The sequence below is a fragment of the Hirsutella rhossiliensis genome (genome assembly GCF_020360975.1).
Source record: "Hirsutella rhossiliensis strain HR02 chromosome Unknown scaffold00010, whole genome shotgun sequence".
NCBI lineage: Eukaryota > Fungi > Ascomycota > Sordariomycetes > Hypocreales > Ophiocordycipitaceae > Hirsutella > Hirsutella rhossiliensis.
This window is the reverse complement of record NW_025408676.1, coordinates 1,854,698-1,869,329: the sequence shown is the minus strand read 5'-3', so window position 1 is coordinate 1,869,329 and position 14,632 is coordinate 1,854,698. Positions and strand designations below refer to the sequence as shown.

Sequence of the window (14,632 nt, the reverse complement as noted above, 5' to 3'; positions counted from 1 at the left end):
GTGCGAAATCTTTGCCGCGCTCTGGGAGACCCTCAAAGCTCAATGACACCCATAAAAGATATATCTTTCGATGCATCGCGAAAGACCCTTTCATCTCGAATGCTCAGCTTCTTCGTGAGGCTTCTCTAGAGTGTTCTACACGTACTTTAACACGGTACCTTCGACACCATGGCATACAACATGTACGCGCTCTTCGACGTCCAAAATTAACAGAAGAACATGCTGCAAAGAGGCTACAATTTGCACTACAATACCATCAAAAGCCAGCTTCCTTTTGGCATACATGGATTTTCTCTGATGAGACGTCAATCGCTCGTGGGGACGGCGAGAGACAGAAGTGGGTTTTGCAATTCAGTACGTCTTAATACCCTTACTTCAAAAATCCTCCTAATTGCAAAGGGGATAGATTAAATCCGAAAACGTACAAGCAAGAGGAAAACCTACTCGACATTCCCAGATGTTTTGGGGCGGCTTCTCCTTTAATCGGCGGACTTCTCTTACACCAATGCTAGGAGACCCCGACTCAGCCCGTGGTGGCGTTACTGCACGCCGTGTGCTCGAGACCTTACAAGAAAGCCTACCTACAATTGCAGAGCCAGGCTATACATTCGCCCAAGATAACGCCTCAACACATACGGCGGCCATTGTGCAGGCGTGGCTTGGCTGCTGGGTCGAAGAAAACAGGGTAGATTTGGTCGACTGGCCGCCATATTCACCTGACCTAAACCCCATAGAAAACGTATGGAAGCTGCTTAAAGAGAGCATTATGGAGACTCACCCTGAGCTCTCAGACCTTCCAAAGAACTATAGCTCCAAGCAGAAGCTCTGTTTTGCAGCGGTTGGAGCGTGGGAGACCTTGAAGAGGATACCCTCAATCACCTAATAGAATCAATGCCTCGGCGCCTTCAAGCTGTTGTGGCTGCACGTGGCTGGTATACCAAATACTAGCCGAAACAACAATAATCTCCACTCAATTCTCTATATATTTATATCTTCGGCTTCATAATTGACCTTCATTTGGCAAAGTAATGTGCTGTTGAAAAGAGGGCTCTGATGCGGCGTTGTGGTGGGTGGGCCGGATTGACCGGAACTTTTGTCACCCGACTGTAGCTGCGATTGACTCGACCAGGCGGCTCACCCACTAAGGTGGGGGCGGGCACGAGTAGTACCATCATCGACGGAGTTCCCGTTGGGGTCCAACGGCTCCACCAGCTAGTCAGTAAAACTCCCACGACTCATGTCTCTACCCACAATGAACTTGGATTGACGACTCGACATCGATAGCTTTAACTACGAGAAAGATGAAATTCACGAATCAGCTCCAAAGTGAGGCAAGGCTTCTCTTGCTCTATATGGGCTCGCATACTGTACGGTACTGTATGCATTACCGGTATGTTCATGCTCTCTTCGCCAGCCCAAGCGAATCCCAATAAAGTGGGGTGCTGGACACCCAAATGAACAGATCACCCGAATGAACAGAATATCGATCTTTATCTTCAAGCCCGCCGTAGCAGCCGGCCACAGCCCTCCTGATCAATTACATAAATCGGTTGTAACCGTTCTTCCAAGCCTCCATCTTCTGGATATCTTGGCGGCCTCCATAATAGATTTTCTTCACCCGTTACGGTACTGTCTTTCAGCCCTGTCATCTACCCGCCGAGTCTTCGCCACGTCATTATCCTGCATTTCTTGAACCATGTTACGTGCCTGGGCTACTGTAAGGACCCCTCCTGATTGTAGCTGTTTATTCTTCATACTCCGGCGACGTTTAGCGGTTTGTTCGGCCAGTCTCGTTCGTCCCAGGTCTCTTAAAGTGTGGACAAGTTCACTCCCTTGTGCCAGGGCCCCCCATTAACAAACCTGTTGGAGTCACAGGCCCCGAGGCTGGCTGACCCGTCATCCGGTCATCGGACTACAGCGCGGCCCCATATAAAAGCATGTCATCTCCGAAGGGCCACCCGACCATCTCAGTCCGATACCACAGTAGCCCATTCGCCGCCCCCAGCGAGCGCAATGCTGAGCGATCTCGCGGAGCGAGCCAGTCTTTGTGTGGCTCCCCTCGAGATACCCCCGTCCCAGCTGGAAGACGCTGCCAATGGATCGTGCAACTCGTCGCAACAGCACGTCAATCTCTATCTGCAATCCCACATGACCTCCCCCGCCACTCCCAAAGGCTCCCAGGAGGACCTGTCGCCCGAGGCGGCCGTCGACCCGCCCCTCTTCCACAACTTCCTACGGGCCTTCTTCCCCCTTCAGCCCCAGTTGCGCCATGACCGAGTCGAGCGTCACCCTGCCGCTCGACGAGGGAGACGTCGTCTTGGTGCACTCGGTCCACACCAACGGATGGGCAGACGGAACCCTGCTGGCCACGGGCGCCAGGGGCTGGCTGCCCACAAACCATTGTAATGCCTACGAGCCCGACGACATGCGCAGCCTCCTCAACGCTCTTCTAAACTTCTGGGACCTTTTGCAGAGCACGTCCATGGACGACAATGAAATCTTCAGGAACCAAGAGTTCATGAAGGGCATCATCGCCGGCGTCCGCTCTCTCCTGGTATGTCTCGACTGCCGCCCGGCACCGAGCACAGCCGTCTAACCTGCCGCCCTGTTGAATGTAGGAACGCACAAACTGCCTGAACAGAGAGTCTCCCGTAGTTTTGCGCAGCGACTCGCTTCGAAGGTCTCGAAAGTCGCTGCTCTCCGAACTTTCGCTGCTGGTCAAAACGGTAAAACGGTTGCAGAAGTGTCAGAAGGGCGCTCTCGAACCCCCGGAGGACGTCAACGACCTCGATGAGATGATTCTCAAGGCATTCAAGATCGTCATCAAGGCCGTCCGGTTCCTCGATATCCTGGACGAAGACACCAAGTCCCGGGCTTCGGCCGCTGTCACCGTCGTAGCCACCGTCGCCGAGGAATCGTATGTACCGCCGACGCCCGCCGAGCAAGCAACCTTGGACGCCAACAGCGGATCCGGCGCGCCAGCGTCGGAACTGGGCGGGACTTCGGCTGCAAACGCTCCTGCCTCGCCCTGGGGCAAGCGCCTGAGGTCCCTCACCGCTCCCGTGCACCCCGCTCAGAACAGGCTGTCGCGAGGAAGCCTGCAGCAGGCCAATAGCCTCTCTAGCGCAATGGCGCATCGTGTCTCGTTGGCCGGTCCCTCGCCCTTGTCCAGGCCGGACCATCTGGCCTCAGAACGCCTCAATCGAAGCCACGATAAGTTCCTCTCGCATCTAGGCTCTTTCATCGGCAGGCTGAACCTGCAGTCGCATTCGCGGCCCGAGCTCGCACTCGCCATCAAATTATCAGCCACGTCAGGTGGGGAGCTCTTGGCCGTCATTGACAGTGTCTGCGCATACAACAGCTCGAGCCTCAACGCCCTCGGTCATGTCCGGGTGGCCATGTTTGAGCGGATCAAGACCATGGTGCTGTCCGCCCGCGACATTTTGGGTCACTCGACCACGGAGGATGGCTCGGACCTCATCATGCCCAACGACAACGCTACGCTGCTCATGGCGGCCACAGGCTGCGTGCGGGCCGCCGGTGAATGCGTTGCCCAGGCCAAGGCGGCCGTCGAGAGGTGGGGAACTTCGAGTTTGAGCTGGGCGAGAACACCCTGGGAATCGATTTGAGCGTCCTCGATGCCGTCATGCAGGAGCGAACCAGGACCCCGTCGGTCACGGGCCGGTCCGATGCCACCAGCCCTGCCGAGTCTTGCAACGCTGCTGAGCCGCCGCAGCCGAGGCGGCGGACACTCGGCGCGGTCGACAAGCCGCTGCCTCGGGTTCCCAAGCGCAGCCTCCCCACGGAGCAGCATCATCCGCCGAGCCGCGCTCCCGGTTCTTCCCGGGCGGCGTCGGTTCACGATAACAACGTTTCGAGCGCAGCGTCGTCCATCTCGTCGGCCCGACCCGCCCCCGGTCCTCGGACTGCGGGCTCCACCGCTCCCTATCCCGCCGATCGCATGTCGGGCGCTGATGCCTTGAGGAGCGAGCAAGAAATGCACTCCTCGCGATTCGATGTCCTCGCGGCCTCGAGTGCTGGGAGCACCGCGACGTACCTGAGCCGAGACTCGAAAGCCAGTCTTGTCTTGCAGACGTCGACGAGGGCCACCACGCCGGATCATGGCCTGGGGCCGCGCAGCCAGCCGTCCATGTCGGAACTGAGCATGACGGGCAGCTTCTCGCAAGCCGAAGAGGCCGATGATGTCGAAACAAGGCTCGTCGAGAGAACCTATGCGCACGAACTGATGTTCAACAAGGAGGGCCAGGTCACCGGCGGCTCCTTGCCAGCGCTGGTTGAGCGGCTCACTACCCACGAGTCCACGCCCGATGCTGCCTTTGTCTCCACCTTTTACCTCACCTTTCGGCTCTTCTGCACGCCGGTCAAGCTGACACAGACCCTCATCGAACGCTTCGAATACGTGGGCGAATCCCCTCACATGTCGGCACCCGTCCGCCTCCGAGTGTACAACGCCTTCAAGGGCTGGCTCGAGTCTCACTGGAGGGAGCAGACCGACCGGGCGGCGCTGAAACTCATCATTTCTTTTGCCGAGGAGAGACTTGGCGCCGTGCTCCCTACGGCCGGGCCCCGGCTCCTCGAGCTGGCCAAGCGAGTTTCCGAACATGGCTTGCTGGTACCCCGGCTGGTGTCGTCGATGGGCAAGACAAACACGGCCATTGCCCAGTATGTGCCCGCGGACACGCCGCTACCCCAGCCGGTCATCTCCAAAAGCCAGCTGCACACGCTGAACTCCTTCAAGGCGGGGGGCAGCACGCCGACTCTACTGGACTTTGAGCCCCTGGAGCTGGCCCGCCAGCTGATTATCAGGCAGATGGCCATATTCTGCTCCATTCTGCCGGAAGAGCTGCTTGCCTCACAGTGGATGAAGAACGGCGGAGCCGAAGCGCGGAACGTCAAAGCCATGTCGTCTCTGTCGACGGACCTGTCCAACCTGGTGGCCGAGACGATTCTCCAGCACCACGAGATCAAGAAGCGCGCGGCCGTCATTAAGCAGTGGATCAAGATTGCCCACCACTGCCTGGAGCTCCACAACTACGACGGCCTGATAGCCATAGTCTGCAGCCTCAACAGCAGCACCATCAGCCGCCTGCGCAAGACTTGGGATTCCATCTCGTTCAAGCATAAGGAGATGCTGCGTGCCATGCAGGAAATCGTTGAGCCGTCGCAGAACCACAAGGTGCTGCGGACGCGGCTGCACGACCACGTCCCGCCATGCCTCTCCCCTTTCTCGGCATGTACTTGACCGACCTGACTTTTGTCGACATCGGCAACCCTGCCACCAAGCAGATGTTGCTGGGCACCGAGCCCGATGACGCGGGCGCTGGCGGCTTAACCGTTGTCAACTTTGACAAGCACTGCCGAACCGCCAAGATTATCGGGGAGCTTCAGGGATTCCAAATCTCCTACCGGCTGATGGAGGTGCCCGATATGCAGGACTGGCTTGGTGCGCAGATCCGGCGGGTTCGCGACGGCGACCAAGGAAACGGGCAAGTCACGTACTATCGCAAGAGCTTGCTTTTGGAGCCGCGCGAGTCGGCTCACCGCCGAGAAAATGAGCCACCGATGCCCATTTCGACGGGATCAGGGGCTTCGTGTGCGGGTCTGTTTGCGTGGATGTCCTGCGATCGAGGTGGCCAGACCCCTACTCCGGCTTGAGGACAAACCGAAGTCCCCCGTCTCGCGAAGGAGCGAGCAAAGTGGGCATAAACGTGGATAAAGGGACTTTTTGAAGGTCGAGTATCATACGATCAGATATTATGTTAATCGCTCTCTCCCCGGTTGCCTCCTTTCTCGTCCAAACAGCCCCTTTTATATCCCTCCAAGCTTCTCCCAAGTTGATATCCCGTTTTCAGGTATAGTATACATTCTATCAGGAAGAGGGCACTTCTTGCCACTTACTGAAGGCCACGTAAGTCATCTACGTCAGCAAACATCAGCTCCATCTCCCCGATCAAATAGCTCTTCTAGCTATGAGATCGATAGTTCAGTCTCTCGAGGTCCCCGAGCCAGTAATAGCTATGCCGGACTCCTCAAAGGGTCCCCGTTCGAATAGGAGATCCCCGGACCTCAGTGGTCCAGGAAAAGAAAGAACAGTCTGCAGACTTCCTTCTTACCTGGTTCCAAGCTGTATTACCTAGAGAGATCTAGAGACGTCAACTCGTTCGGACCTTCTTCTCGACAGATTTTATAGAATCTTAGTCTACGAAATAAGATGGTGCGCGCTCCTGCTGAAAGATTTAGCCGTCTTTTTTTATCAATCGTGCGATAGTATGGCGCGGCCACTGGGCACTTACCTTGTACTCTGTGACTCGAGTCTGGCGGCGTTGGGCCGTTATACGCCTGAGTTCTCTTTGGGCAGGAGTTTCGGCGTAGCGAACGCTGATCCGACGCTGACCGGGCCCCACGAGAGTACCATGGAATTCACGAATAACTTCGTCGGAGACTTCACGACTGTCGAAGCTAAGATACTGTTAGCTTAAGTGACTTCGCGGCGACTAGGGGGGCGATACTTACGAAACGAACCCGTCGCCACGGCAATCCCCTCGACTATCGCGGAGGATATTGCAGGAAACACAAGTATATCCCGGGAAGAAGCCGGCAAGCTCCTACCTTTAATTAGAACTGCATTGGGGTTTTAGTTGCGCGTATACAAATACTCACAGCCTCAGTCAATTGCCGGGGGGAGATTAAAGATATAAAGAGTTGTAGACGTAGGGTCGCCCTTCGCTTGATGACGCGAGTTGAACGATTCCTATCCATTATACGTCGTTAAATACTTGTGCGGTCTTTCTAACGTAGTAGCAAACTTACGCATGCAAATCCGACCTTATAGCCCATACGATAAAATGCCCGGATACATTCTTCGGCACTTCGGACCTCATAAAACTTGGCAAAGCCGCAGCTAAGCTCTATTAGCATTGGATTCTAAAAGATTGACGCCGGCGGCAGCGCTGGGACACAAACCCTAAGCAAGCTCCAGTGATTCTATCAGTATATACTTTAATGGACTCAATGGACCCGAAACGCAGGGCGAACTTCTCAAGAAGCTTATCGTCCGTCGTAGGATGCAAGCCCTGGATGTAAACATTGCGGTTGTGGGGAAGTCGGTCGCCCAAGATTTGCTCCAGGCCTTGTCTCTGTTCCGAAGGGGCATAGTCAGACGATATAGCTTTTGGGATGGTTGGCTCCATTTGAATTATATCATCCAAACGCCCATGAGGAGTAGTAGAGGCAGTCGTTTCGTCCAAGTCTTCGTGACGCTTGCCGAGGCTGACCTGTGGAGTAGTTGACTTTGTGAATTGGGTTGAGGCAATACTACTATCACTCAGGATAGTCGGGGACACAGGCTTGCTGCCGTGGGCAGCAATGGATGGACTCGACTCTGGGGTAGGGTAGAAGCCACCACGGCTACTTTTTCCTCCGCAGTCGACTTGCTCGAGGCAAGCCTGGTGACTCTGGAGTTTCGTAGGAGGCGTTGAAGTCATACCGGCACAAGTAGACGAGAGCTTAGTAAGAAGCAGCCCAAGTTTGTGGTTGAGGCCGATTTCGGGGTAACTGATGTCTGTTGCTCGAGGGGACGGAGCCGCAGGGAACACGAACGCTTGATTCAACTCGTCCGAGGCATCGTCTTGTTCAAGGACCGCTAGGCCATCAAGGTATTCTACGAGTTGTTTGACCAGAGTGCTTGAGTCGATGCCCGAGCCTGTAAAATCGACATGGCGACTATGTTTATGGCCGAGGGCATTGCCACCTACCTGAGGGGCCTCTAATAAAGGGCGTCCGTTCATGTTTCCTTGGGTGACATTGGCGCTGAATGAAAGTAGTAGCAGAGGGGAATCTCGCAAGGGTTGAAATTGGAAGGAAAGGGTCAGGACGTGAATTGAGGTCTGTCTGTTCTATCTAAGAAGGTGCAAGGATCGTCCCTTATTTATAACTAAGGGTAGAATAGTTAAGGGAAAAGGGGCATACGGCTGAAAGTGTGTCAAGTGCAAAGGGTACGTATCAAAGTGCAACAGGCAACGAACGTTGCTATGCTGGTGGAGGCACGAATGTTAACTGTTGTCGCACCATCGCGCCTGGAATAGCCTGAGTGAGTGGCAGTGACGATCGTCTTTCCGACAACCTGATGCTAATAATCTTAATTCTACCTCAGAAGGAGCTTGATTATGCTAAGCGAGGCCAACCAACTATTTAATCCCAGTTACCTGTGTTAGCTACAGCAAGAATAGACGATGCTGGCAAAGTGTCTTGGTTTGTTTCTGAATCATGCTCATCAAACATGTCGCTAACACCATAACGTAGGTGCTTCACCACCTTAGTGAGCCACCCCAACCCCACCCACTTTCCCGCCAGACCTAAATTCCGTGTCCCATATCACGCCCGTGTCATGTATCACAGCTCCTGAAACCTCACTGCTGCGCCGCGGCTCCGCTGCGGCTTCGCCGCAATGAGCGAGGTATATATTGTTGCACGAATGTGTGCATCGATCCTTTTCTTTCTTTTGTTCGTCAGATAATTCTCATCAATTGACTGATGCCACTCAGATCGCTTGGCCCAACTGCTGTCACGTGCGAGGTGTGGGACATAAGTGATTTACCCGTGATCTGCCGGATCCCGTGACTCGCCGGACTTCAACCCAGATATACGACCACACCAATCGCCTGCTAAAGCGTGGGCTGTTCTGTTAGACTTATGTGGGTACCGGCCAGGGACGTAGGGTTTGTGTCGAGAAGAAGGTCCGAACGAGTTGAGGTCCCCAGGTCTCTCTAGGTAATACAGCTTGAAACCAGGTAAGAAGGGAAGTCTGCAGACTATTGTTTCTTCTTCCTAGACCACTGAGGGGTCCGGAGGATCTCCTATTCGATCGGGATCCTCCAAGGAGTCCGGTATATCTTTTACTGGCTCGGGACCTCAAGAGATTGAACTATCGACCTAATAGCTTGGAAAGCTATTGATCGGGAGATCGAGCTGAATGTGCTGACGTAGATGGCTTACGCGGCCTTCAGTGAGAGGCAAGGAGTGCCCTCTTCCTGATAGAATGTATATTATACCTGAACACGGGATATGAACATAGGGAAGGCACAGAGGGATATAAAAGGGGAGGGCTAGACGGATACAGGGCAACTGGACAGAAAAAAACACATGCACATCACCGACTATCAGATCATCTGAGAATCTACCTACGAAAAGTCCATTTATCCACTTTTATGCCCACTTATGCTCTCTCCTTCGCGAGAGTTTGCATTGGGACCGGTTGCGAAGGCAGCAGCGCAGAAGGCCACCAAGGCAGGGAATCCCTTTATCGTCATATGCCTCGATTCATCTCGCGAAGGAGAGATCAAAAGTGGGCATTAAAGTGAATAAAGGGACTTTTCGTAGGTAGATTCCCAGATGATCTGATAGTCTGTGATGTGCATGTGTTGATTGCTCTGCCCCCGTTGCCCTTTTTCCGTCCAAACAGCGCCTTTTGTATCTGTCGGCTAGTATAGGCACCGCTGTTAGTAGGTGTAACGGGGTGGCCTCGAGTACGCACAGAGAGGGTCCGAAGGAAGGATATAATATTCTACAAAGGGGAAAAGGAAGAGTGTGCGGGTGCCGCACCCGGAGGTGCGGACCCCGCCTATATATATAACGTAATCTGTGGGAATGGTATTAACGTAATCTACCCCCTTCCTGGTCACACCCCCTACCTGCTCAAAAATTCCCCACCCAAGCGACCCGCACCTCATGGCGAGACAGGCCGACCACCATGACGGAAATTCGAGACCAATCGATTCCACGCGAAGAACGGGTCCTGCTCGCCGTGAAGGCCTATCAGCAAGGCCAATTCGACAGCGCCCACAAGGCCGCGACGGCATACGATGTCCCTCAATCGACAGTCTCTGCTCGACTGCGCGGTGCCCGGCCCCGACGCGACGCGCAGATGAACAACCGGAAGTTGACGGCGACGGAAGAGACTGCCTCGTACAATGGGTCTTGTCGATGGACGAGCGAGGGATGCCGCCGACAGTGGTCTACACTCGCCGCATGGCCAACTTGTTGCTTTCGGAGCGCTGCCAAGAAACTGTCGGCGAAATTGGGTGCGGAAGTTCGTTGGCCGCCACGACGAAATCAAGGCGAAATACTCTCGTCGATACGATTACCAACGTGCCAAATGCGAAGACCGAAGATGATGCAAGAATGGTACGATCGGGTGGCAATGGCGAAACAGAAATGGGGATTCTTGATGAGGATGTCTACAACTTCGATGAGACGGGTTTTCAAATGGGAGTCATTGCGTCGGCAAGAGTCCTTACTCGGTCTGACCGGCGAGGTCGGCCTATGGTCATGCAGCCAGGAAATCGAGAATGGGTTACCGTAATTGAATCTATTAATTGCCAAGGTTGGGCTTTGCCGGCGATGGTCATCTTCCAGGGCAAGGTGCACCAAGCAAGCTGGTACGAGGCAGATGTGCCCAAGGACTGGCAGATTGCCGTGAGCGACAAAGGTTGGACTTCCGACGACCTTGGATTGCATTGGTTGAAGGGAGTTTTCGACCCATACACACGGCGCCGTACCGTTGGAACACGCCGACTTCTCATTCTCGACGGGCACGGCAGCCATGTTACGCCGGAGTTCGACAAGTACTGTACGGACAATGCCATCGTGGTACTCCAAATGCCAGCTCATTCCTCACATCTCTTACAGCCTCTGGATGTCGGGTGCTTTTCGCCTTTGAAAACGATATATGGGCGGAATGTTCAAGAGAAGATGCTCGCAGGGTCAACCACATCGATAAAGAGGACTTCCTGCTTCTGTACATCGAGGCCCGCCGACAAGCGCTCTCCCGTCGAACATCCGAAGTGGATTCATGGCCACAGGCCTTTCCCATTCAATCCGACCCGGGTTCTGTCACGGTTACTAGTTCAGGTTGACAGGAATGGCAACGACAATGCCAACGATGACGGCGACAAGCACAAGCAAGCCCCAGAAAGCTTGGAAGCCCACAAGACACCTTGCAATGTTAGCCAGCTTACCACTCACGTGGAAGGACTTCTTCAGCGCCGGCCACAAAATGCGGGCACGCCGGTCTCACAAGCCATAAACCAGCTCATCAAAGGATGTCAAATGGCCATGCATAGTGCCGCGCTGCTCGCCGACGAAAACAGACATCTTCGGTCAGAAAACCAGCGGCGAAAGAGGAAGAGAGAGCAACGACGCGAGTATATTGGTGATGGCGGTGCTCTGTCTGTCGCAGAAGGCACGGCTAAGATAAAGCGACGGCGAGAAAGGAAGAGGAACGTGCTAGGCGACTGAGGGCAAGGGAGGATGAGCAGGCAGGGCAACAACTTATCGAGGAGCAGGCCCGACGGCAGACAGAAGAAGAGCTGTGCGTCCCAAGACGGCGTGCACCACCACGGTGTAGTAAATGCAGGTCATTTGAACATAATGCCCGGACGTGTAATAGATAGACAGGTCTGAATTTACTTGCTTGTTTGTCTCTTGGAATCAATTGCCGTCTGTTGTGTTCGGTTGGTCGCGCCATGAGGTACGGGTCGCTTGGGTGGGGAAATTTTGAGCAGGTAGGGGGTGTGGCCAGGAAGGGGGTAGATTACGTTAATACCATTCCCACAGGTACCATGCACCACCACCCTTTCGCCAACCCCACCCTTTCGCCAGGCAAAAAAAAAAAACCACCACCAAAAACTCAACTATTTCATTTATACAGAATTTGGCCAAAATAGAAGTTATTGGCAAGCGGTCACTTCTCATAGATATAAAATTGATTGGAATTCATTTTTCTGGTCTCGTGCAGTTGCGTGGGGCACGTGATGTATGCAAACCATTGCAAGGAAATGTCACCATCTTAATCACCAAATTCCTCACCGCTCTTTCCCAACATTTCTCATGCCAGTCTCTTACAACGCAATAAAAATGCCTTCATCGCGGCCTCGTTGGAAATATACAGAAGACGACGTGGCCGAGGCTATATTAGATATCACCGATAACGGCTGTTCACCCTCTCAAGCGGCTCAGAGATGGGGAGTGCCTCGAAGGACTCTGATCGACAGATTTAACGGCCTGACGGCCATGAAAGAGCAAATTCAGCCTGGTAAGCGCTTGTCCAAGAATCAGGAAGATAAATTGGCTTTCTGGATTCTTCGTCAGGAGTCTCTGGGATATGCTCCGTCCCACAATCAGATTCGCGCTTGCGTCATGGGCTTGTTAAGACATCAAGGCGAACAACCAAAATTAGGACGCAACTGGGTAGCCAGATTCATCGAGCGCCACCGAGACCTTAAGACTAAGATCGGTAGACGTCAGGAAGCTAATAGGTTTGAATCCTTCACGCCTAAGGCGGTTCATTGGTACTTCGATATCAGGGAGGGCCAGTACGGCTGGATCCGGCCTGAGAACATTGTTAACGTTGACGAAGGAGGCATCATGATCGGTTTTGGCAAGCCGCCATTTCTCTTTTCTCTTTATTTTTGAAATTTGACTAACTAGACTCTCTTCGTTAGGGTTGGATAGCCTGGTGGTCGGAAGCGCGGACCCAAAGCGAAAGGCTCTTCTCAAGGGACCACAAACTCGAAATTGGACTTCGTTTATCGAAGCTATCACTGCGGACGGCCGTTCCTTGACTCCTGGCATAATATTCAAGGGAAAGGAACTCCAAAAACAGTGGTTCCTTCATGAATTCAAGAAGATAGCCAACTGGCATTACATAACTTCACCAAACGGGTGGACTGACGACCACATTGGTGTTGAATGGCTTGAAAGGGTCTATTTGCCCCAGACCAAGCCTGCCGAGGAGTCTGATGCCAGATTAATCATTCTAGACGGCCACGGGAGCCATGCAACGGTACTGTCTTTGTTTACCTAGCCAAAGGTCGCTGCTAACCGAGCGAAGGACGAATGGATGGCTACATGCTTTTTGAACAACGTTTACTGTTGCTACCTTCCAGCACACTGCTCTCACGGCCTCCAGCCATTGGACAATGGAGTATTCAACGCCTCCAAAGCTGCATATCGACGAGAGTTGGAAAAGTTCGCTTCCCTGACTGATTCCGCTCCGGTGGATAAGGTCAATTTCATCAGAGCCTACGCCAAGGCTCGTGAAGTGGAAATGACGAAGAAGAATATACTCTCCGGCTGGAGAGTTACTGGCAATTGGCCAATTTCGCGAGCCAAAGCTCTACGGCACCCAGAAATCCAAGAGGATAGGCGGAATGACAGCCCAAAAAGGACTCCGGAGCCGGCGCTGTATTTGGGCTCGGATGATACACCAAAAACCAGCCGCCAGATTCGCGATCTTGGGCTAAACAAAACACCAAAGACACGGAGACGGTATAACGTGATAGCCAAAGGCTTTGAGACTCAACAACAGACGTTAATGGCGCATGCCATGAGAATTGCTGGCATGGAGGAGGAACTGGCACGTCTGAAGAGAGGGAAGAAGAGGAAGGCTATTCCGAATCCCAATAAACGTTTCATGACTCTGAGCGAGGCTCTAGCCTCTGGAGAATCCAATCCAGAAAAAGGAAGCGAAAAGAAGCATGTTGTGGTGAACCATAGCTCTCGGGAGTCAGGGCCAGAATCGGAGGCTGCTTCAGTTATTGAAGTCAGCGAAGAAACCATACTACCTCAGCGCACCACACGATCGGGGAGGCTGGTCAAAAGGCCTAAAAGCCAATAGATACATCAATTGTACATTTACACCAGGCAACCATTTGCAAATAACTTTTATTTTGGTCAAGTTGTGTGTAAATGAAATAGTTGAGTTTTGGTGGTGGTTTTTTTTTTTGCCTGGCGAAAGGGTGGGGTTGGCGAAAGGGTGGTGGTGCATGGTAGTACATAGCGTTACTAGACCGTTGCTACTGAACTTATGTACTCGGGGGGTTGACTAGCAGGGGTCCGCAAGGCCCCCCCCTCTCCTACGGAGAGGGGGTCACAAAACTTGTTTCTTTGACGGTCGTGTTTCCCTCTTTTATGACTTTAACCAACCGCCACGCCTTCAATTGATGCTTTCAAGACTTAAAACTTTCCCCGTATCATTACCTATACTTAATTTCTATTATGTCTAATTTTTAGTCAAGTAGGAGCTCTCATATAGCGTAGGCGACGCGAGCTAATCCGTAGAGGCGAATATTTTCAGTCATTATTAATGTACCTTCACTAGTAAAATAAGGTGTAAGGTACCTTTAAAGACGTGCGTTTAATATAACATATTCGATAACAGTCACGATATATATATTTTTATACTTCAAATTTAGCAACAATTTTTCTATTTAAACCCATGTTCTTTATATTATATGCATTAAAGATGTTAGTATGTTGGTGCGTTGCGAAGTTTGTTTCCGTACTTTAAGATAGCAATTGCGCTCGTTCTATAGTAAACGGAGTACTTAACTGTCCAGGTAAAATAGTAGGGGCTTTAATGTATCATTTTTAAAGGTTACCGAAGACGCGCGATGCACGATTAACCCTTAGAATAATTTCTATAAAACTTGGCATAGACATTCTATAGTACCTAATAGACATTGTACAATTTTTTCCTATTCGAAGAATGTTAATTGATTGCGTGACGCTCAATTAAAGGCTCGATCAAGGCAAACGCATACTATAACCCACT

At 52.7% G+C, this 14,632-nt stretch overlaps 4 protein-coding genes across 4 annotated transcripts; 3 read left to right on the top strand and 1 right to left on the bottom strand.

The window, feature by feature from the left end:
* Window positions 1-2,269: 2,269 nt before the first annotated feature.
* HRG_08544 (rasGEF domain-containing protein) lies at window positions 2,270-5,676 on the top strand (the record flags this gene model as incomplete). Its single annotated transcript, XM_044867015.1, has 5 exons — window positions 2,270-2,554; window positions 2,619-2,917; window positions 2,966-3,577; window positions 3,631-5,224; window positions 5,308-5,676. 5 exons carry the CDS (start codon window positions 2,270-2,272, stop codon window positions 5,674-5,676), a joined length of 3,159 nt encoding a protein of 1,052 aa, XP_044717902.1.
* A 539-nt stretch (window positions 5,677-6,215) lies between these two features.
* HRG_08543 (RNA recognition motif domain-containing protein) lies at window positions 6,216-7,808 on the bottom strand (the record flags this gene model as incomplete). Its single annotated transcript, XM_044867014.1, has 5 exons — window positions 6,216-6,248; window positions 6,315-6,480; window positions 6,535-6,626; window positions 6,832-6,922; window positions 6,985-7,808. 5 exons carry the CDS (start codon window positions 7,806-7,808, stop codon window positions 6,216-6,218), a joined length of 1,206 nt encoding a protein of 401 aa, XP_044717901.1.
* Window positions 7,809-10,419: 2,611 nt separating this feature from the next.
* On the top strand, window positions 10,420-10,934 carry HRG_08542 (DDE superfamily endonuclease domain-containing protein; the record flags this gene model as incomplete). The annotated part of the gene is made up of 3 exons (XM_044867013.1): window positions 10,420-10,538; window positions 10,620-10,721; window positions 10,781-10,934. The coding sequence occupies 3 exons, from the start codon at window positions 10,420-10,422 to the stop codon at window positions 10,932-10,934; spliced, it is 375 nt and encodes a 124-aa protein (XP_044717900.1).
* Window positions 10,935-12,216: 1,282 nt separating this feature from the next.
* On the top strand, window positions 12,217-12,938 carry HRG_08541 (DDE superfamily endonuclease domain-containing protein; the record flags this gene model as incomplete). The annotated part of the gene is made up of 4 exons (XM_044867012.1): window positions 12,217-12,457; window positions 12,522-12,781; window positions 12,840-12,862; window positions 12,911-12,938. The coding sequence occupies 4 exons, from the start codon at window positions 12,217-12,219 to the stop codon at window positions 12,936-12,938; spliced, it is 552 nt and encodes a 183-aa protein (XP_044717899.1).
* Window positions 12,939-14,632: the final 1,694 nt, after the last annotated feature.